Source organism: Erinaceus europaeus, chromosome 16 (assembly GCF_950295315.1).
Source record: "Erinaceus europaeus chromosome 16, mEriEur2.1, whole genome shotgun sequence".
Classification (NCBI taxonomy): Eukaryota; Metazoa; Chordata; class Mammalia; order Eulipotyphla; family Erinaceidae; genus Erinaceus; species Erinaceus europaeus.
The window spans coordinates 36,866,969-36,890,552 of NC_080177.1; the positions used below are offsets into that span (position 1 = coordinate 36,866,969).

General features: G+C 37.5%; 1 protein-coding gene across 3 annotated transcripts in view; it reads left to right on the forward strand.

Moving 5' to 3' along the window:
• The window catches only part of SLC35F4 (solute carrier family 35 member F4), a 326,781-nt gene that overhangs the window by 294,534 nt on the left and 8,663 nt on the right, over window positions 1-23,584 (forward strand). For 2 of the 3 annotated variants that reach the window (XM_007519245.3, XM_060174914.1), the window contains exons 3-5: window positions 7,052-7,346; window positions 12,858-13,077; window positions 21,455-21,580. In XM_007519245.3, coding sequence (XP_007519307.1) covers window positions 7,052-7,346; window positions 12,858-13,077; window positions 21,455-21,580 — 641 coding nt within the window. Of the gene's footprint in view, window positions 1-7,051; window positions 7,347-12,857; window positions 13,078-21,454; window positions 21,581-23,584 lie in introns of those variants that run through there. The other variant, XM_060174915.1, reaches the window with a different exon arrangement.

Below are 23,584 nucleotides of genomic sequence, written 5' to 3' on the forward strand. Positions count from 1 at the left end.
TCCTAAAGCAACCAGAAGGACAGAAATCACTAAAGTTAGGGCAGAAATAAATAACATTGAGAATAGGAAAACCATACAAAAGATCAATGAAAGTAAATGTTGGTTCTTCGAAAGAGTGAACAAAATTGACAAACCTTTAGCCAGACTCACAAAACAAAAAAGGGAGAAGACCCAAATAAATCGGATAGTAAATGAAAGAGGAGATATCACAACAGACATTGCAGAAATTCAACATATCATGCGAGGCTTCTATGAACAACTATATGCCACCAAGCTAGAGAACCTGGAAGAAATGGACAATTTCCTAGATACCTACCAACTTCCAAAACGAAGTAAAGAGGAAGTGGATAACATGAACAGGCCCATCACAGCTAATGAAATTGAAACAGTTATCAAAAATAAAAGTCCTGGACCAGATGGTTTATAAATGAATTCTACAAAACCTTCAAAGAAGAACTAAAACCTCTACTTTTAAAAGTCTTCCAGAAGATTGAATACACTGGAGTACTCACTTCCAGCTTCTATGAAGCCAATATCACTCTGATACAAAAATCAGACAGGGACACAACCAAAAAAGAAAACTACAGACTAATATCTCTGATAAACATAGATGCTAAAAATACTGAACAAAATTCTAGCCAACAAGATACAGCAGTATATTAAAAAGATTGTTCATCATGGCCAAGTGGGGTTTATCCCAGGCATGCAAGGTTGGTTTAATGTACATAAATCAATCACTGTGATCCACCACATCAACAAAAACAAGACCAAAAACCACATGGTCATATCAATAGATGCAGAGAAAGCCTTTGACAAAATACAACATCCCTTTATGATCAAAACACTACAAAAAAAGGGAATAGATGGAAAATTCCTGAAGATAGTGGAGTCTATATATAGCAAACCTACAGCCAACATCATACTCAATGGTAAAAAACTGGAAGCATTTCCCCTCAGATCAGGTACTAGACAGAGCTGCCCACTATCACCATTACTATTCAACATAGTGTTGGAAGTTCTTGCCATAACAATCAGGCAGGAGCAAGGAATTAAAGGGATACAGACTGGAAGAGAAGAAGTCAAACTCTCCCTATTTGCAGATGACATGATAGTATATACAGAAAAACCTAAGGAATCCATCAAGAAGCTTTTGGAAATCATCAGGAAATACAGTAAGGTGTCAGGCTACAAAATTAATATTCAAAAGTCAGTGGCATTCCTCTATGCAAACACTAAGTTAGAAGAAATTGAAATCCAGAAATCAATTCCTTTTACTATAGCAACGAAAAAAATAAAATATCTAGGAATAAACCTAAACAAAGAAGTGAAAGACTTGTATATTGAAAATTATGAGTCACTACTCAAGGAAATCAAAAAAGACGCAAAGAAGTGGAAAGATATTCCATGTTCATGGGTTGGAAGAATTAATATCATCAAAATGAATATATTACCCAGAGGTATCTACAAATTTAATGCTATCCCCATCAAGATCCCAAGCACATTTTTAGGATAATAGAAAAAATGCTACAAATGTTTATCTGGAACCAGAAAAGACCTAGAATTGCCAAAACAATCTCGAGAAAAAAGAACAGAACTGGAGGCATCACACTCCCAGATCTCAAATTGTGTTAAAGGGCCACAGTCATCAAAACTGCTTGATACTGGAACATGAATAAACACACTGACCAGTGGAATAGAATTGAGAGCCCAGAAGTGAGCCCCCATACCTATGGACATCTAATCTTTGACAAAGGGGCCCAGACCATTACATGGGGAAAGCAGAGTCTCTTCAACAAATGGTGTTGGAAACAATGAGTTGAAACATGCAGAAGAATGAAGCTGAACCACTGTATTTCACCAAATACAAAAGTAAATTCCAAGTGGATCAAGGACTTCGATGTTAGACCACAAACTATCAGATACTTAGAAGAAAATATTGGCAGGACTCTTTTCTGCATACATATTAAAGACATCTTCAATGAAATGAATCAAATTACAAAGAAGACTAAGGCAAGGATAAACCTATGGGACTACATCAAATTAAAAAGCTTCTTCACAGCAAAGGAAACCACTACCCAAACCAAGAGACCCCTCACAGGATGGGAGGTCTTTACATGCCATACATCAGACAAGAGTTTAAAAACCAACATATATAAAGAAAGAACAAACTCAACAACAAGACAATAAATAACCCCATCAAAAAATGGGGGGAGGACATGGACAGAATATTCACCACAAAAGAGATCCAATAGGCCGAGAAACACATGAAAAAATGCTCCAAGTCTCTGATTGTCAGAGAAATGCAAATAAAGACAACAATGAGATACCACTTCACTCCTGTGAGAATGTCATACATCAGAAAAGGTAACAGCAGCAAATGCTGGAGAGGGTGTGGGGTCAAAGGAACCCTCCTGCACTGCTGGTGTGAATGTCAATTGGTCCATCCTCTGTGGAGAGCAGTCTGGAGAACTCTCAGAAGGCTAGAAATGGACCTACCCTATGATCCTGCAATTCCCCTCCTGGGCATATATCCTAAAGAACCCAACACATCCATCCAGAAAGATCTGTGTACACATATGTTCTTAGCAGTACAATTTGTAATAGCTGAAACTTGGAAGCAACCCAGGTGTCCAACAACAGATGAGTGGCTGAGCAAGTTGTGGTATATATACATAATGGAATACTACTCAGCTGTAAAAAATGGTGAGTTCATTGTTTTCAGCTGATCTTGGATGGACCTTGAAAAATTCATGTTAAGTGAAATAAGTCAGAAACAGAAGGATGAATATGGGATGATCTCACTCTCAGGCATAAGTTGAAAAACATGATCAGAAGAAAAAAAAAAAAAAAGTAGAACCTGAACTGGAATTGGCATATTACACCAAAGTAAGACTCCGGGGTGGGGGTGGGTGGGTGGGGAGAATACAGTTCCAAGAAGGATGACAGAGGACCTAGTGAGGGCTATATTGTTATATGGGAAACTGGGGAATGTTATGAATGTACAAACTGTTGTATTTACTGTTGAATGTAAAACATTAATTCTCCAATAAAGAAATAAAAATAAATAAATAAAAATAAACAGAAAAAATGGGACTAATACTTAATTGGGTCGCCTGGTGTTCCTCCAACATATAATTGTGTCATTCATCATCCTATTATTTGTACTTTTTCCCTCTACTCTGTGGGAGCCTTATGGTCATGAAGAGAATTTGCAGAGTTGCTATCAAGAATAGGTGTTATCTGTACATGGGCAAGGGATATGAATATTTCACATTTTAGATATATCTCAATGTTACTGCATCATGGAAATTTTCCTGATTATTTCTCTATATCCCTTAATAAGTGTCTCTCTGCCTCCACATGACCTTGTACTGGTCAGAGCTTGTCCTTGTCATACTGTATTGATGTGCTTTCTGGCTTTCCACTAAATTGTAAACTCAAGTTTTTCGTTTTCAAACCCTTTGACTCAGCTAACTAACTAACTGACTCCTGGTAGAGTTCTCATGGCATTTTTGTGTCTAAATAAATTAAATAATGCCCATTTTTATCTTCTGGACATCTAAGCCCTGATAATTCATTACTATTTACAAGACTTGGAATTAATGTAATAATTGCTTGGGTTATATTCCATGATGAAGAATTCACTTCCAAGATTTGGTATTTCCTCTTCCCAAATAATTATATATGAAAGCTTATCTGGGTGAAAGTTTTTACCCCAGTGGGGAAGGCACACACAGTTCATTAAACAATAGCAACACATTCAAGCAGAGAGACAGTAGATTCTGAAGAAGTAGAAGGAGGTACCCACTCACTACTACTTGTGATTACTTCTTCAATTCTCAAAATAAGTCTTGTTTTTTAAGGAAGGAGCATGGAAACACAAGAAAATCTTTCTTGTTTGTTTTTATAAGCCATTTTTATTTGTAATTTATATTGATTTGCAAGATTGTAAGATTATAGGATATATCTCCACACTGCATCCACCACCAAAGTTCTATGCCCCCACCCTTCCAACAATAATGATCCCAGTTCTCTCAAAGTCTTAAAGACAATTTTACTTTTTTTTTTTTGCAACTTCATGTGTTTCAGTTCTCCAAGTTCCATATGAGTGAAACTATCTGGTAGTTGTCCTTCACCTCTTATTTTGCTAAGCATAATCACCTCCAGTTTCATCTATTTTGTCCCAAAGGACACAAACATCATCTTTTTATTGCAGAGTAATATTCCATGGAGTACGTATCCCATAACTACTTTATGTAGTCATCTATTGGTGGGCATTTAGGCTTCTTCCATTCTAAGTATTGTGACTAATGCAGCTATGAATATAGGGGTACAGATGTCCCTTCAAATTTTGCTTTTGTGGATAATATGGCTATGAACATGGGGGTGCATAGATCCTTTTTTGTTGTTGTAGTAGTAGTTATTATTGCTGTTGCTATTGTTGGATAAGACAGATAGAAATAGAAAGAGGAGGGGAAGACAGAGGGGGAGAGAAAAATAGACACCTGAAGACCTGCTTCACACTTGTGAAGCGACCCCTCCCCTTCAGGTGGGGAGCCGAAGGCTCGAACCTGTGTCCTTACACTGGTCCTTGCGCTTTGTGCCACCTGCGCTTAACCCACTGCACTACTGCCTGACTTCCACATATATCCTTTTGAATTAGTGATATTATCTCTTTTGGATAAATACCTAGGAATGGGACTGCTGGGTCATAAGGTATTTCCATTTGTACTTGCTTAAAGATTCTTCATACTGTTCTCCATAATGGTTGTACCATTTTACATTCCCACCAGCAGTGTATTAGAGTTCCTTTCTCTACACATTCTTTCCAACATTTATCCTCTCCTGTTTTGTTGATGAAGGATATTCTTACAGGTGTGAGGTGGTATTTCAATGTGGTTTTAATTTGCACTTCTCTGGTGATGAAGGAATTAGAGCATTTCTGCATATGTCTGTGGGCCATGCATATCTCTTCTTTGGAGAACTATCTATGTATGTCCTCTGCCCACTTTTTTATTTGGTTGTTCTTATTTCGTTTTGTTGAGCTGAATGAGTTCTTTATACATGTTTGATATCAAGTGCCTTTCTGAAGTATGATGTGCAAATGTTTTCCCATTTGCTGGGTTTCCTGTTTATCTTTATGGAGTTTTCTTTTGATATATGGAAGTTTTTTAATTTGATATAATCCCATTTGTTCAATCTTGCTTTTGTTTCCCTTGCCCATGAGGTGAAGTCTCCAAATATGTCTTTAGTGTTAATGTCATGAAATATTTCACCAATGTGTTCTACGTATTTTATACTTTCAGGTCTGATATCCAGATCTTTGATTCATTTTGAGTTAATTTTGTTGTATGGTTTTAATTGGTGGTCTAGTTTCATTTTTCTATATGTGGCTATCCAATACTGCCAACACCATTTGTTAAAGAGACTTGTTCCCCCCAATGGGAAGATTTGTCCCCTTTGTCATATATGAAGTATCTGTACATGTATGGATTGAGTTCTGGGCTCTAAATCCTATTCCATTGGTCCATATGACCATTTTTGTTCTAATACCACACTGTTTTGATTACTATAGCTTTGTAGTATAACCTGAAGTCAGGTATTGTGATGCCTCCCTTTTTCTCCTTTTTACTTAGGATTTTTTTTTTTTTTTTGCTATTAGTGGTTTTTTAGAGTTCCACACAATTTTTTGAATAATCTGTTCAATTTCCTTGAATTATATCATTGGTATTTTAATAGGGATTGCGTTGAATCTGTACATTGCTTTTGGCAAAATTGCCATCATAAGGTTTTGTTTAAGGACTCTACATCTAGTCTTACAAAGATGTATCAGTTTGTATGCCTATTAACAGTGTAACAAAGTCCTTTTTTCCCCACAACCATTCCAACATCCTCATTTCCTGTTTCATTAATGAGGCCATTCTCACAGGTGTGAGGTAGAATCTCAGTGCAGTTTTAATTTACATTTCTTTAATGACAAGTGAAATGAAGCATTTTTTCATATGTCTTTGGGCCATACGTACCTTTTTAACACAAGAAAATATTAGAGGACCTGGTGGGGATTGTGTTGTTATATGGAAAACTGAGAAATGCTGTGCATGTACAGACTATTGTGTTTATTGTCAACTGTGAAACATTAATCCCCCAATAAAGAAATTTTAAAAAAGAAATAAAATATTAGATAAGTCCACCTCACTTCTCCCAGGATTCCACCATGTGGTGGGATCTTAGCATGGGAATTTAGGGTAGCCTACAACCCCCACTTAATTTCTGATGAATACATGAATTCAATTTGTTGAACTTGTTTTTCCTATTGGGGAGAAGATCTTTATAATTGCCATCTCAGAGAGTTTTGACTATTTTAGTGTGAGTGAAAACTGCTACTACATTCTCTTAGTGAACATAAAAATGTAAAGCAAAACTCATTATTCTTCCAGAGACACATTAAATTGTAATTTGTTTTGAGGTGGGAATAACTGTGTAGCTAAGACATTCCTGCTTTTAAAGTTAATATCCATCTTCACTGCAGTTTTTCTTAACTTCAATGGAATATAATAACAGTGGTTTTTTTTTTTGTTTACTTTTCATGTCAGCACAAAGAGGGTTACTTTGCCTGGACTTTGTTCGTGCTCTGCCATAGATTTCTTAGTTGGGATTTCACATTCTAGAAACAGAGCAAGAGCCATAGGGCTTTTGGAACTTTTAATGTCTCTCAAATCTTCTGCTAAGCGATGGAACACCTTGAATCTGCTCACACTTGATTAAAAAAGAAAGTCATGTGACTCAGGCCAATATATTCAGGGTTTAAATGTATAATTCTTTTACAAAAAATAGACAGAACACACCAGAACACCCACAAAGTTCATAAGCATCCACATGGAGTGAAGGGTGTCAAAATTCATGCTGTCACTCTCAGAACAAATATGAAAAGCTGAAAATCTCTTGAAATGTTTCGTAAAGAGAAAAAACACTGGCTATTGTTTGCCTCTTTTTTTGTTTGTTTGTCTTATAACCTGATTTCTACGCATTTGTATTCCTTTACTGCTTTCAGAGGATGATGGGACTCAGACTCATCCTGAAAACAGCCAAGAGAACAGAATCAAAGCTCGATGCTTGTCCTGCACATCTGTGGTTCTGAAGGCAGTCTGGGGACTCTTGATCATCTTGTCAGTGTCATCCTCTTGGGTTGGAACCACACAGATTGTAAAAATTACATATAAGAACTTCTACTGTCCATTTTTCATGACTTGGTTTTCAACAAACTGGAACATTATGTTTTTCCCAGTCTATTATTCTGGTCATCTAGCCACTGCACAAGAAAAACAATCTCCAATGAAGAAATTCAGGTAGGTTTCATATTAAATAGTCACTAGGAAATATGTTTAAATGTGTTTTTTATAAATGTGCATATTTTCATTTCTTTGGAATATCAGTGGACTTGACTTGGGGAATGTGGAGAAGCGGGATCTAAGGTGGACAATAGGCAAAGGGAAACAGAATCAATCCCTTCTAAACAAACAAACAAAAAGCTGTTGTCTACCATGTGTCAGACATTGTGACAATGTGACAATGCTATTATGTACCTCATTTATCATAATTAGTGATAATGTCCCCCTTTATACATGATGTTACTATTCCCATGTCAACACAAGAAGAAGCATGTTCAGAAATGTTGAATGTCCTATCCAAGGTCATACACATATAAATGATGGAATTAAGATTTAATCTTATATCTCTTTATTTTCCAAAGCCATAGTTTTAAAAGAATACCATCTCTCAAGTTCAGGGAAAATTGATTAGTGAGATTGTCAAAATTAAGTTTTGGAAAGCTGGGCAGCAGCATACCTGGTTAAGTGAATATACTACAATGCTCAAGAACCCAGGATAAAGAAATGAAGAAAAAGAGAAATAAAGAAAGAAAGAAAGAAAGAAAGAGAGAGAGAGAGAGAGAGAGAGAGAGAGAAGGAAAACTAATTTTATAAAGGCATTCATTCAATATTATGGACACCATGGAACCTAAGTTGATGAAATGATCTGGTTTCTTGCAATGAAGGATTTGTCCCAGGGATACTTAAAAAATACATCATTCTTTGCTGTCAGGGTACACATAAGCCCTTTTATGTTAGCTCAAAGGCTTCATAGTTCCACAGTTTTAATGGTTCTGTGCAAACCTGGCACCATCCTGGAGTGCTCAGAATGTCAGCAGGACTAATGTCATCTAACCCTGTATAGCACTCAAAGATGATAAAAGCAACATTTGGGTTACAGTATCTTTGCTGATAGGCAACTTCTTGAAAAGTAAAAGTTCAGAGCTAAGGAATAACTACTGGGGATGGGTGGTGGTACACCTGATAGAGAGCACACATTATAGAGTACAACAGCATTGGTTCATCCATCTGGTCCCTACCTGCAGAGGGAGAAGCTCTAAAGAGGTAAAAGAGTACTACAGATCTGCAGATGTCTCTCTCCCTCTCATCTCCCTTTTCCTATCCAATTTCTCTCTATTTCTATCAAAAAAAAAAGGGAGAAAGAAAGAAAACAGTGGATTTGTCATGCAGATACTGAACCCCAGAGATAATAACCTTGGTGGGAAAAAAAGAATAATTTTTAATACTGTCAATTTGATGACCAAAAGCAAACCATAATAGGGACCCTAGTGACAGCAGGGGGAGAGCAACTGTTCTCCACGTAAGCTCACTGCTTCTTGGCAGAATGATAGTAAACATGTCTTGCAGAAGCTGTGGTAAATGGAAGAAATGACACAATTGGTGCATCAAGGCCATTTTTTACAACTGAAACCTGGGAAGGTCTGCCTTCAACTTCCGAGTTCTCTTACCAGCTTGGACATGTCTGAGAATATTAAAGTATTACAGTGTGCTAACTTTCTATATGTGCCCATGGAAATTCAATTATAATTAAAATAACTAGGGGCACGTGGTACTGCACCCAGTAGAGCACATATTTTACCATGTGCAAAAACTTGGGGTTCAAGCCTCCACTCTCCACTTGTAGGGAGGTCACTTTTTATTGTCATAAGATGAAGAAGTGCTACAGGTATCTCTCTCCCTCTCTCTCTTCCCTCCCCTCATAATATCTCTGTCTTATCAAATAATCTATAAAATATTGTTTGAGTTTAATAATGGAAATAGTATTTCAAGCACACATTAAATAAAGCCAAGTCAGTTTGATTTACAATAATACATTTACAACATAAATCTGCTGTTGACAAATGTTTGGAGAATAGGCTTCATTTTCATCACACTCCTCATGTCAGGCTGACTGAATTTATCAAAATCTGTGATTTGACAACACACCTCCACCTGTTACTGTGGGTAGAGTAAAGTTGACCATTTCCACAACCAAATTAAACAGCATTTACTGTCAGACAGGATACATTATCTTTGATGGGAAGATACTCGAGTGGCCTCCTTCCATATGAGAAGTAAACATTGCCAGGGAATTCTGGGATCTTTGATTTTTTTTTCCCTTAGACTCGTTAATACCATCTGCCAAAAAGACAATTCCTGAAGCTCTTATGCCAGAACAAGGGGAAAATAGCTAGTGCATAAGGCTACAAACAGAATTTGTACCATAATGCCAGATCTTCTGACTATATTCTCCCTTTCTCTTGAATGAAATGAAAGTATCTATTTTTTCTTATCATTAATACCAAAATAATTTCAATAACATATAAAACCTAAATGGTAAAGATTATCCATTTGAAAGTAGGCTTTGCTAATGCAGTCATCCATATAATTCATTTAAATAGTGATAAATATTATCAAGAGAATTTACATGCCTCAGATGAATTTGAAATTTAAGAAGAAAAAAATATAAACTGTAGTTGAAAGGGCTGTTTTCTTTTCCTTTTTAAAAATTTATTTATAAAATGGAAATATTGACAAGACTATAGGATAAGAAGGGTACAGTTCCACAAAATTCCCACAGCCAGAACTCCATATCCCATTCCCTCCCTTGAAAGCTTTCCTATTCTTTATCCTTCTGGGAGTATGGACTCAAGATTATTATGGAATGCAGAACGTGGAAGGTCTGGTTTCTGTGCTTGCTTCTCTCCTGAACATGGGCCTTGGCAGGTCTATCCATACTCCCAGCACAGGGTTGTTTTCTTAATGAAAAAAAAAGTCTCTAGAAAGTGTAGTGGGTCAGGCAGTGGCACACCAGGTTAAGCACATCTAGTATGAAGCGCAAAGCTCAAGGATCCCAATTCCAGCCCCTGGTTTCCCTGTGCAGGGGGAGGGGGGGGGCGCTTCTCAAGTGGTGAAGCAGGTCTGCAGGTGTCTGTTTTTCTCTCCACCCTCTCTATATTCCCCTCCTCTCTCAGTTTTTCTTTGTCTTATCCAATAAAAAAAATGGTGGGGCTGGGTGGTGGCACACCTGATTGCACATGTTACAGTGCACAAGGACCCAGGTTCGAGCCCCCGGTCCCCACCTGCAAGGGGAAAGCTTCAGGAGTGGTGAAGCAGGGCTGCAGGTGTCTCTGTGTCTCTCTCCCTCTCTGTCATCCCCTTCCCTCTGCATTTCTGGCTGTCTCTATCTAATAAAAATAAAGATTTTTAAAAAATGGCCACCAGGAGCAATGGATTTGTAGAGCAGGCACAGAGCTCCAGTGATAACCCTGGAGGGAAAAAAAAGTGTGAAATTAGAGCTAAGAAAGTTAATGAAGCCCAGGATGCTGTCTGACTTCAGAAAGAACTCAGTAACAAGTAGCTGTTCTAACAGTGATAAGCTCAGTCACAATACTAATGTCTTTCAACTTTCAAGCTTTATTCCAGTTTTTGCCACAGGTTAATGCCTCTCGTTCAGAAATTTTGATCTCCCCAGCCCATGGAACCACGGAGAGACCCATTGTTATTTGCTTCTTTAAATTAAACTCTGTGTGTGTGTGTGTGTGTGTGTGTGTGTCCTAATACTTAATATTTCAGTAGCATAAGGTTTTACACAAGTATCCTGCATTTCATTGAAGAACCTTTTAAATTCCTGCAATAGCTGTGATAAATGGGGAGAAGTTTGGTGGTAAGAAGTGAAAAATGAGGAATAGTGAGAAAGTAAATATCACCACCTCTCATGGTCTTCCCTCTTCCTGTGAAAAATTTTCCTTGAATGCATTCAGTCTCCTTGAAAGCTCTGAACCCATCATAATGTTAAGCCCTGGGAAGACCAAGCCATTACTTCCTAGGACCAGTGATAAGAAAGAAAATTCTTTAATCAGAAATATGTGTTTCCAAAAGCATTTTAGGGTTGTATATAAAAGGATAAACCCTCTGATCAACTCAGGCTTTCCCTGGTGGATTTTTCCCATGGAACAGATTTCTTTGTAAGTAAAGAATCCAAAGCATGTGCCTAGGATGCTCTATGAAAACCGGTTGGTCTCTGTGTGATGCAGATTCAGAATATCTTGATGACTGTAGGGCATTAGAGAGGTCATCCATTTTTGTGTGTGTGTGTGTGTGTGTGTGTGTGTGTGTGTGTGTGTGTGTGTGAGATTTCTGTTTACAGAAGTCTTTGCCTTTAGATTACTTAGTCTCTCCATTGAATTTTTGCCTCTTTCAAGCCCAGATATATCTTTGGGAAGTCATATTTTTCACAAAAGGTCTTCCTTTTTATTGGCTCTTAATGAAAGTAAAACTACCACGTGAGTTTCTATACCTGTGCTGTGCATTTTAACCTCCCTGCAGTCTCTGGCCTACACTTCCTGAGTCTGTGGGGTACTTAGAAGAAACTTAATGTTGAAGACCTGGTCTTAAAGCCTCATTATTTTGTCCCTCCTTTACTCCCTCCAAGTATTCTGTCTGTGGGGAAAAAGCTTGCCATACCCGGGGGAGCAAACAGAGAGACCTGGAAAAAATAGTGTTAGTACTATCTAGAACTGTGTAAATAGGTTTCATTTTAAATAGTATGAATGTGAAAGTTTTAAAAATATTTTAAAGGTATAAGTATGGATTTGTAGCTTTGAACATACTTGTACTACTCTTGAAAACATCATGCCTGGCACATACAGTAGTTGCCCAATAAGTTCATCAATGTTCATTAACAATTAAGTGAAGAAAATACAGCTGATTTCTTTCAGTGGCAACCCTATTTTCAGTCCATAATCAAATAGACACTGTTATTCCACCACTTCCATGATTACCTAAAATAGTTTAACTAAAATTGCCTCTTAAGCTCAATAATCAATTTATTCAAGCAAATTAAAGACTTAGATTAACAGACTATTTTCATTCAATGAATTCAGATAATTCCTCCAAAGTGGCCAAATATTTGTATGTAAGTGCCACCTAAGTGAATCATTCACTTAGTAATTTTTTATTGATTGACCATTTGGGGGATTAGCACAATGACTTCTTTTTTTAATGCTAAAGGAAAAAGAAATTAGTCAATTGGGTAAATATATATTTGAAAGGGACATCATGTTTGGGCAATAGTAAAACCCCTAGATTGCTGTGTCTTTATGTGATATGTGAAACTGCCAGCTGTCTCTCTAGATTCACACAGTAACAACTGTTTTGACCTTGCCACACTCACCTATTAGGAAATAATTTTCTCTCTTTCTTCAAATAGCTAGTCATTATAGCTTTTTTTTCCCCCTAGGCTTCCCTGATAATTTTTAGTAACCACAGAATGGTTGCCCAAGTAATCCTGAGAGGATGTCTAACCCTGTGTTTGGAAAGACGTGGGTTCTTTTGCAAACCTTAGCACTCAAGTGTGGCAGAATTGGATTCAGTAGGTTCCACAGAAGAATGATGGGTCTTCAGTGTTTTTCTTACCTGAAAATGGCTGTCAACAGTTAAGCAACCCAACAAGTACCTAACTATTAACTTCTTTTTTTTTCCTCCTAGGGAATGCAGTCGGATATTTGGTGAAGATGGCCTGACACTGAAGCTCTTTCTTAAAAGAACTGCTCCTTTTTCTATTCTATGGACTTTGACTAATTACCTGTATTTACTGGCTTTAAAGAAGCTGACGGCCACAGATGTGTCTGCTCTGTTCTGCTGTAACAAAGCCTTTGTCTTCTTGTTGTCATGGATAGTGCTGAAAGACAGGTTCATGGGAGTAAGGGTAATGGCACACTTGATTCAACGTGCTAGGCCTTCCCTTATCAATAATAACGCTTTGGCACCAGGAAAGCTGCTCTGTTTCAAGGAGTTTCTGTAAATCTTGTCCCACTGATTCTAAGAACAAATTGAAATGTAAAAATTCATTAGGAATCCCAGGTAGTTACAACAACATGAGAGGAGAGAAGGCTTGTTTTTATTTGGGTAGTTGCAGTTTTCAACAGAAAGCACTAAAACACACAGAGAAAAACATGTTCTTTTTTTAGAACTAATGTTTAGCATTAATAGTGTGATCAGCTCCTTTTGTCCTCAGGAAAGAACAGTCTGAGAAAATTAGCCACAGTAAAGATTGTGATTTGCTCTTTTCAATCAGTATATATTGGGACTGCTCTCTCGTAATTTGTTTTTTCTTCCAGATGTGGATTTAATTAATATTGGTATAAGTAGATAAGAGATCCAAATAGTAATTAAAGTCACTATTGATAGCGCACTGCAGTTAAAAGTGACACTATATCTAGTGTGACTAATCTAGTAATGGAGCAAAAAGCAACAACCTGTACTTTGGGGTAAAAATCCTTAACTGAACTGCATTAAACTTCCACCAAACATTTCAGTTCTGAGTTTATCCCTTTCAGAAGCAGCATATGTTAAAAAAATATTTTTTTGTATGTTTTCTCTTTGCTAATAATAGACTGATTAAAATCCAAACAGATTCAAGGAGCCAATTTTTATTCCTGCAGTCTGGCAATGCCACCATAATGAAAATATTGAGAAAATAATTCTTTAAAGAAGATACAAATAAATAGACTATTTCCAGAAGATGAATATCATAGTTGTCATTCTCTAAAAGTGGTGGACAAGATTGCATTTTAGTTGCTACCGAAATACTGTTTTTATTGCAATGATTCCATCATCCTTGCCTCTTAAGTGCTGAAATCAATGTTAATATTAAAGAAAGAATGTATGATGGCCAATAACCCTAAAAACTTCTTAGACAGCTATCTAGAAAATTCTGGTCATATCTTGAGAGGTCTTGCTTTAGAATTTACAACTAAACTTTAATATGAATAAGAAGTGGAGTTATATACCCCTACCTTACCGTGTGGTGTGGAACTAGTCACTGTAATCTTACAATCTTGTAACCTATGTTCATTAATCACAAATTTAAAAAATGAAATAAATTGCTGGCAATAAAAAAGAAGTCGAAATCTTAGTAACAGACAAGATGAGGAACCATGGGTCAGCCTATAATACCATTACAATATACCCAGATGTGAGAGCCAGTGGAAGAATTCAGCTGGATACAGTGCTGCTTTGCCATCATGTGATTCATATTCAACCATGGCTCTAGCCATATTGAAGGAAGTTTTAGTGCTGTCATCTCTTTCACACACAAGCTCTCTCGCTCTCTTTCTCCCCCCCCCAACCCCTCCCCGCAACTCTGTCTTTAAAAAAAAAAGTGGGGGTAAGTAGCTTAATGGTTATGCAAAAAGACTCTCATGCCTGAGGCTCCAAAGTCCCAGGTTCAGTCCCAGATACCACCATAAGCCAGAGCTGAGCAGTGCTCTGGTGAAAAAGAAAGAAAGAAAAGAAAATGCCCAGATGTGGTACCACACTCTGTGTTAGCTAAATCTTATATTTTACCTCCACATGACTCACCATCATGTTTTTTTTTCATGGAGCACTGGTATTGGTTGCCCACCATTAGGGATTCTGATGTGGCATCTGAATATCAAAAGAAAATCAGTACATTTACTTCAGATTTGTTAAATTTAGTCATGAGAAAATCTGGTCATATTCCAATAAACGAATGCATTTAACTATGGGCCATGATGCAACAAGTCATATGAAAAAGAGGTTCAATAGTTACTTGATATCTTTCTAGAAAAGATATTTAGCTGTGTAATGTATTTAAGTCACAGACTGAAGAAATCTCAGTAGAGGTCACAAACAGTTGCCATTTTTATTAGTGATTTGATGATTTACAAGATTATAAGATAATAGGACTATAGTTCTACACTATCCCCACCACTCAAGTTCTGTGACCTTCACAGTGATAACCACCATAGTTCTCTCAAGGTCTTAGGGATGGGTGTTGACAGGTAGATCCATATTCCCAGACTGTCTCTCTCTTTCCCTAGTGGGCAAGGGCTCTGAGGAAGCGGAGCTCCAGGACACATTGGTGGGGTTGTCTGTCTAGGGAAGTCTGGTTGGCATCATGCTAGCATCCAGAACCTGTAGTTGAAAAGAGAGTAAACATACAAAGCCAAACAAACTATTGACCAATTATGGACCTAAAGGTTGGAATAGTGCAGATGAAGAGTTGGGGGCCCTCCATTTTGTAGATAGTAGGCATATTTTATATTCCAAAGGGCCTGTGGCTATACTAGTGTTTGTTTTTGTTTTTGCCTGAGCCTGAAATCTAATAAACAGGTGGATCCTAATTATTGTCTGGAGAGGTGATGTCATGGCTGGCAGAAGGACCAGAAAGCTGCATCAGGGAAGAGAGTAGCTCCCAAATATGGGAAAGGTGTATAAATATTGTTGACTGTAAACCCCATCGATTTGATGTGATCTGGGACCCATATTTAGCTAGTAATCTTTAGTGTGTCAAAAAAAACTTTTTGTGTGGCATGTAGCTGATATGTCATTATCACACTGAAATTGAGAAACTTCTTAAAATATTTTTTAACTGCAAAAATATTGGTGAAAATCCAACTCTTGCAGCCTTGAAGATGAGTAATTCCATCTCTAATACTGTTTCATTATAGTTAGAGTTCTTAAATTTATGAAAACTAGACAAGCCATCTTAAAATTATCATAAAAGAAGGTACCTGGACTGGGGAAATAGTATAATAGTTATGCAAAAAGACTTATGTACCTGAGGCACCAAATGTCCCAGTTTCAGTCCCAACACCACCATAAACCAGAGCTGAGCAGTATTCTGAGGTGGGGGTGGGGGTTATAATCCCCTTAAAGAAAATGAACCACTCAAAGAAGAATGGGAGTTTTCTTCTCTTTAGTTGGTATCTATTTTAATGCAGTGCAAAGTAAACATCAGGATAAAAAGTTAATGTTAGACATTGTCCTACCCTTTTTATATTAGTAATTGAAATTTATCTTTAAACATCAAAGGTCCTTAAACAATGGAGAAAATTGGTAGATGGCCAAGGGTTCTTGAAGCAGAAAGTAGCAAAGTCTTGAACTTGAGCTCAGCTCTACTAGCAATGTAACTTTGAGGCCCTCCTTTTAGAGGAGGAACTGAATCTTGAGAGGAGTTATGGATTCCTTGTGTCAATAAAGTCAAAGAGCCATTACAATCCTTATTTCTTTTTTTTTTTCATAATGGCTTTATTTTAATTTTATTTTTTTATATCTGAGAGAAACTACTCTTTTTTAAATTTATTTCTTATTTAAGAAAGGATAAATTAACAAAACCATAGGGTAGGAGGGGTACAATTCCACACAATTCCCATCACCCAATCTCCATATCCCATCCCCTCCCCTGATAGCTATCCCTCTGGGAGCATGGACCCAGGGTCGTTGTGGGTTGCAGAAGGTAGAAGGTCTGGCTTATGTAATTGCTTCCCCGCTGAACATGGACATTAACTGGTTGGTCCATACTCCCAGTCTGCCTCTCTCTTTCCCTAGTAGGGTGGGTCTCTGGGGAAGCGGAGCTCCAGGACACATTGGTGGGGTTTTCAGTCCAGGGAAGCCTGGCCAGCATCCTAATGGCATCTGGAACCTGGTGGCTGAAAAGTGAGTTAACATACAAAGCCAAACAAATTGTTGAGCAGTCATGGACCCAAAGCTTGGAATAGTGGAGAGGAAGTGTTAGGAGGGCACTCACTGCAAACTCTAGTGTACTTCTGCTTTCAGGTATATATTTTGCACTAGTTTATGGATACGTGTGAACATATGCTTTCTCTCACAGAACCTGGTCTATATCTAGGTTTTGGGACTTTGTCAGAAAGTGAACCACCTGGGATGGAATTAGAGAATACTATGAAAGGAAAGGTCTTACCTGAGTAATGAAGCTGAAGGGTTGTCATTCCACACGTGAAGTCTCTGGACACAGTCTGAGCTGAAGCATGTTGAGGTTCAAGTCCAGCACTACATGGGAGCACTACGTACAGCACTGAGAGAGCTCCATGAATGCTGAGGCAGTGCTATAGTGTCTCTCCTTTCTGTCTGTTTGTCTCTTATTCTAAAATAAAGAATGAAAAATTACCCCAGGGCAGTGATATTGTGCATACTTCTCTAGCCTTTATCTGTGTGAACAAATTAATTAAGATTGAGAGAAATTTACCTATAATGCAGGGCCACGTGTGGAATAAGACACAGTGGGATCACCAAATGTCTACCTTTAAAGCCCTCTTTGGGCTTTATTAACAGGCCCAAATTGACTCATGAACCCCTCTGGCTGGCCCTGAAAGTTGATGTAGAGGCTCTCAGAGGTGTTGAGCCTGCAGAGAGAAGTAGCTTACTCGGGAAGCGACATTGTTGTAGTTGCACCTCAACTAGTGGGCTAAATTAATTCTCTTCAGGGTACTGGCCTCCAGTAGGCACACTACAGTGTTAGAGGACCAAGAGATTCAGGAAATAAAAATAAGGTATTTATGTTTACTAAGGTTACTAAATTCCCCCCCCAAGCCAAATTTAGGCAATAGTAGTAGTGAATTTTTCATCTTATTTAGACACTTATGGCTGTTTATGGGGTCAGAACTGTAATAGGTTGTGAACAACATTTTTCCAAAGTCAAGCAAGTGGTACCATGATATGGTGGGATTTCAGCAGTGGAAGCCCCCAAATGGAGGCCAGTGGGCTCAGAAGCATTTTTATGGTTGTTCCCATGTAAGCATGCATATTGGGGCATGTCAACCCAATATTTAAGGCACTGACTTTCTTTTTTTATTACAGTTTCTTTTTCCTTATTGGGGAATTAATGGTTTGCACTGACTTTCTACAGACACATTTCCAGTGTTGATAAAGTCATTGTTTTTTTATTGGAGCATCTAGCCTTAGTTCTTTGATGGCTGATGAAGTCTGGAAATACATGTGACTCTTATCTATGCTTCAGTTGTTTGCTTTCTGTAAATTTAAAGAGGGTTTTTTAAAAACCAGAGCACTACTAAGCTCTGGCATGTGGTGGTGCTGGGAGTTGAACTTGGGGGCTCAGAATCTTAGGCAGAAACCATTTGCATAACCATTACACTACTTCCCAGATCCTAAACAGGAGTTCTTCTGTTGTTAACCAGTGATGACAAGCAGAGCCACCTCGAGATCTTTTCAGTGAACACTCCAAGTGGGCCTTTCATTCTTCTTCCTTTTATTTCTAGATTACTTGAGATTCCTTAGTTCCAGCTAAGAAATGTCTAGACCAAAAAACACTGAAAAACATGTTAAGCATGACTATAAAGAATTTATCTAGCAGGTAGCTATAAACTTTAAATAAAAATGTAGAAACTAATTTAACATCATTTCCCCTTCAGGAAATACATACATACAAATACATATAAACCATAAGCATATCAACTACTATTCTTACCACTGAGAAGACATTTTCTCACACCTTAAATATTCAGATTCTCATGCTTTTAGAACAGTGTTGTCTGGCTCCCTGATGTGTAAAAATGCTTCCCTCCATGAAAGAAATTGAAAGAAAGACTGATGTAATTGATATGTCAATTTTAGTGTCCAGGCAAATATTTTCACAATCGCTTGAATATAAAATGTAATGGATATCTTTAAAAGGCTCTATAATTTTGAAATAGCTATAAAATTGCATAATCTGTCTCCATACTCCATCCCTATCTTTAGAAAACATATGATAGAATTAGGGTTTTTTTGCTTTTTTATTTTTTTTATTTTTTAATATTTATTTATTCCCTTTTGTTGTCTTTGTTGTTTTATTGTTGTAGTTATTATTGATGTCATCGTTGTTGGATAGGACAGAGAAAAATGGAGAGAGAAGGGGAAGACAGAGAGGGGGAGAGAAAGATAGACACCTGCAGACCTGCTTCACCGCCTGTGAAGCCACTCCCCTGCAGGTGGGGAGCCAGGGGCTCGAACCGGGATCCTTACACCAGTCCTTGTGCTTTGCGCCACGTGCGCTTAATCCACTGTGCTACCGCCTGACTCCCTGATAGAATTAGTACTAATGTGCATTTTCATGAATGGCTAACTCAAGAAAAAAAAAAGTTCCCAACTGTGGTCATATTCTGGGAATAACTATTAAATTTTCATAACCTTCTAGTATTTTTGTTTGTTTGTCTTTTCATCAGCAGTGGAGCTTCATTGCCCCAGGTTTTTTTAAGTAGAGAGAAAGGTAGATAAAAAGAGAGAGAAAAGGAGAGATACTGCAGGACCAAAACTTCCTCTATGTGGTGGGGGCTGAGCTTGACCATGGGTCTCATGATTGGCAAAACAGGTACACTATCCAAGTGAACTATTTTGCTGGCTCTTGTTTGTGTGCTTTATACATGAACTGTTTGTTTTCACAATTCCTGAAACCCAGAATTATATATTATACACAATTGCCTAAGCCAAATATTATGTAGTGTAGAATGCTATATGTAATTTTAAATAGGAAACTTTACATCATATCAACATCTATTAAGATTAATACTATGCCTTACTGACCCTGTATTAATGTAATAATCTGCCTATTTGATGAAGAAATTGCAACTGCTACTTAACCAAAAGGAAAGTAAGAGTAGTTCAAGCTTATCCTATGAATTCAGTGTAATTAAAGGTATTTGTGTACACAAATATCTTAACTTATGATCAACTACTAAAATACAAAAATCAGAAAATGTCCATGTCTAATGTGCCATTTCATTTCTTTGAAATCACTCTGCCCAGAGAAAATTTGCAAAACCCCAATTGAACTGTAAATCCCCTAATCAAAGAAAATGATAACCCTCAAAGATTCCCATGTCCAGATATCCCCTCGCCATATTTATTTATGAGTCTATTATTTCTTGTTTGGAAAATTTCCTTGACACCTCCTGGTGTGTGTATTAAATTCTATTCCCTATAGTTTGAGACAGAGTCTAACTAGAGCACATGCCTGGCAGCTCTAGAGAATATGATATTCACTCAGCAAGAGAAACACCTCCCATCAAGCAGCCTCCCAGATAACACTTTATGAAAATGGTTTTTCACTACTGACATGTCGGCATCTGTTCTCAAGTACTCCTGCTGTTTTTCATAAAGGACGCTTTAGTATGGAGCTAGCTCCAAAACCAACTGTTCACTTGCTTTTAGTAGCCGTTAACAAGAGAATTGTCTTTGCAGCATCTAAATTATATGTGTCATTTTTATCATGCTTTGGCCTCCAGCAAGTCTACAGTAATGTGTTGAAGACCTACATTCTGTTGCAATAAATAATTCACTAATAATGTTCAAATGGACCCAAAAGATTATGTGACACAGCTAGTTACAGAGGAGCTGACTTAACTTGGTAATACTCAGATCTGAAGATTAAGAAAACTGCTACATATGATTAAATATCTCAAAAGGAGCATCTAAATTTTAAAGTTGGTGAGACAAGGAAATGATGCATTGATCACTGCCTGAAGTTGCTACTTTACTGTTTACTACAGCCTTGAAATGCTTTTCAGTAGAACCAGTTTAAGACAATTAAAGAAGCAGAGGCAAACCAGCATTTCACAAAGAGAATAGACTCCTGCTTTGAATATATGTAGAATCATATCACTTTACAGTAACCCATTCTGATATCAATCAAATTACTAATATTTCATGTTATATGATTGGTACTCTAGAATAATTAGGTAGAATTCTCTTCCTATGGTTTAATCTGCATATAAATAAAAGGAAGCTCCGGCCTCCACTTGACATTCCAAGTGGCACTGCAAACTTGCTCCTTCTGAGTCACTATGAGAAATTATTCTTGTTTGTTGCCTTTGACCTAAATTTTATCCCTTAGATAAATCAACATATCTCCATAATCAACTTCTAGTCACATGGAGAAATATGCATTGATCCAAAGAGGTGATTAAAGTGTAAATTATTTAAAGAAAAAAAAACTGTAGTAGAGGTGAAAGGGTTTAGAAGTGATTTCCTATTAAATTCATTTCACCAGTGCATATTAATCTCTAGGAAGTTGAGTAAAATAATTAGGCTTAAATTACTAGCCTTTAATTAGAGTGTGAGTGCTTTTATATTCCCTGCCTAAATGTCTCATGTGCATACCAATTTCTTGTTAAGGCTGACCCTTCCTACACACAAGCAGCAATGTACAAAAGATCATTGGGTTTGAGGAAGCATTTAGTAATGTCTGTGAAGTCTTCAATTGCTTGCTCTGGGGTTACAGAAGCATCAATTATCTTTTTAATCTTTTGCATTCTATCTGACAGATAGTAGCTGCAATAATGGCAATTACTGGTATTGTCATGATGGCATATGCAGATAATTTCCATGCTGATTCCATCATAGGAGTAGCGTTTGCAGTGGGTTCAGCCTCTACGTCTGCACTCTATAAGGTATGTGTACCCTTTTTCATGTAGTCAACTATCAATCTTAGCTTAGATGTAAATGATGAAGTAAAGGTGGACACAGAAGATCTTGACTGGGGAAAAAAAAAGTGGGCTTAAGTGATAATAAGAGCCATATTCTCAGTTCTTTCTGGATACTTGCCAGAAAATTCCATGGTGTGGTACTGCTTAGTATGCCTGTATGTTAATGGAATGGTGTGAAGCTTTAGTATTGTCCATGTTTCAGGTGAGGAAACTGAACCTTTGACGATTAATATGCCTGTGGTCATAAAGCCAGGAAATGATCAAGTCAAGAATTAAACTTTGCTCAACTTCAAACACATGTTTCAGTGATCCCACCTTGTCTGCCTAATGATCAACCAGTTGTAGCAGACGATTAGACATACCTTTTTACTCCTCATGCTTCTTTAAGTACCTTCTTTCAATATATACTTTAACCCCACTGAGGTGTTAACTAATAAATAAGCTGTCATTTGAAAGTTTTCAGTTTGCTACAAATAACCCCATGCTGCAGGATCTCAGGCTGTTAGCAAAATGAAGAGCCTAGTTTCCTTTCTGATGGATACTCTGGGTCTGCACTATGTACCTTTCATTCTCCACTGGAGCTGCCTGTCATCAGTGGAAATTCAAATCAGAGTCATTCGACCTGACCTCAGAAATGAGGACTAAGAGAACAGATCAGAAATTTACCCCTAATAGCTCTCCTTTCAAAGTTCAACTTTCTGGATATAGCTAAAGGGTTGTTCTACTTTCACCTCTTTTTGTTTCAGTGGGGAAAAAAATTCCCTAGAAGGCAGAAAATGCCACTTACATTCCTCCTAGATGCCTGATTATTCACCACCACTGTGGCTCGGAGGGCATGAAGTCTATTTTCATATTGACATTTCTTGGCCCATTGATTCTGTGTGGCAAGCTTGACAAGTGTTCACTAAATTCCCCTTAGTGTCTAACTTGCCTCCCCATGGAGACTCCTGTGAGATGTCAGATGTGACCAAAGACTAGCACATCTGCAAGTTCTCTTAAGTCTCTCAAGAGAAAAAAAATAATAAATTTGGTTAAAATTAAAAATAGTGCCTGGAATTACTATGTTACCAGAGTGACTGTATTATAGAGGGAATTTCCACAGTGACTATCTTATAGAGGCCATTTTACAGATGTGTTTACTTTAGGAGTGTAATATGTGCTGCCATATACAAAAATCATATGTGCACTGTAGAAAATACCTACTCTACATTGTTTAAGCATTAATATAGGAAGCATAAGGATTAAAAAGTCAAGAAAAATGGATGGGAAAACCCAGGATGATGTGAGACTTTAGATTAGTCATTCATCACTCCTTTCTATCTCCCTCAAGATTTATAATCCAGAAAAAAAAATGAATTGGTCTTGTCCTTAAAATCAGAAGAGTGAACACAACATTTGTGGAGATATTTTAAATGCAAAAGACACAAACCCAAGGCATCATTATTATTTCTCTCAACAATATAAAGACAGACTCTCCATGTCCAATTTAGTTTTCAGTATCTATTAAAATCAGGGTGAAATTAATCTCAAGCCTGAAGGGAAGAATTAATGGCATTTCCACCCTCAAAGATTTTTCTGGGCTTATCTGAACTTATATTTATCATTCACCCTGAACACACAGGTAAATACTATCCTGATAATTGTACTTACCATAGTTACACCTACCTAGCAGTTTTCAATGCCATAAGAAATTTATTTGATGGCTTTACTTATTTCACATGAAAGCTATTAGGTATCATGATTATTGCTGGGATTCAGTGTCTACCTGACTGCTGCTTCTGGTGATTTTTTCCCTTTCTTTCTGATAGTTGAGAAACAGAGATAGAAAGGAGAGAACAGCAAGATGGAGAAATACATGCAGCACAGCTTCACCACTTGTAAACACCCCCCCACACTCACACATGTAGGCACTCCCATGTGGGAACAAAGGGCTCCAGGTCATTCTGCAGGATAGCACATGAACTCTAC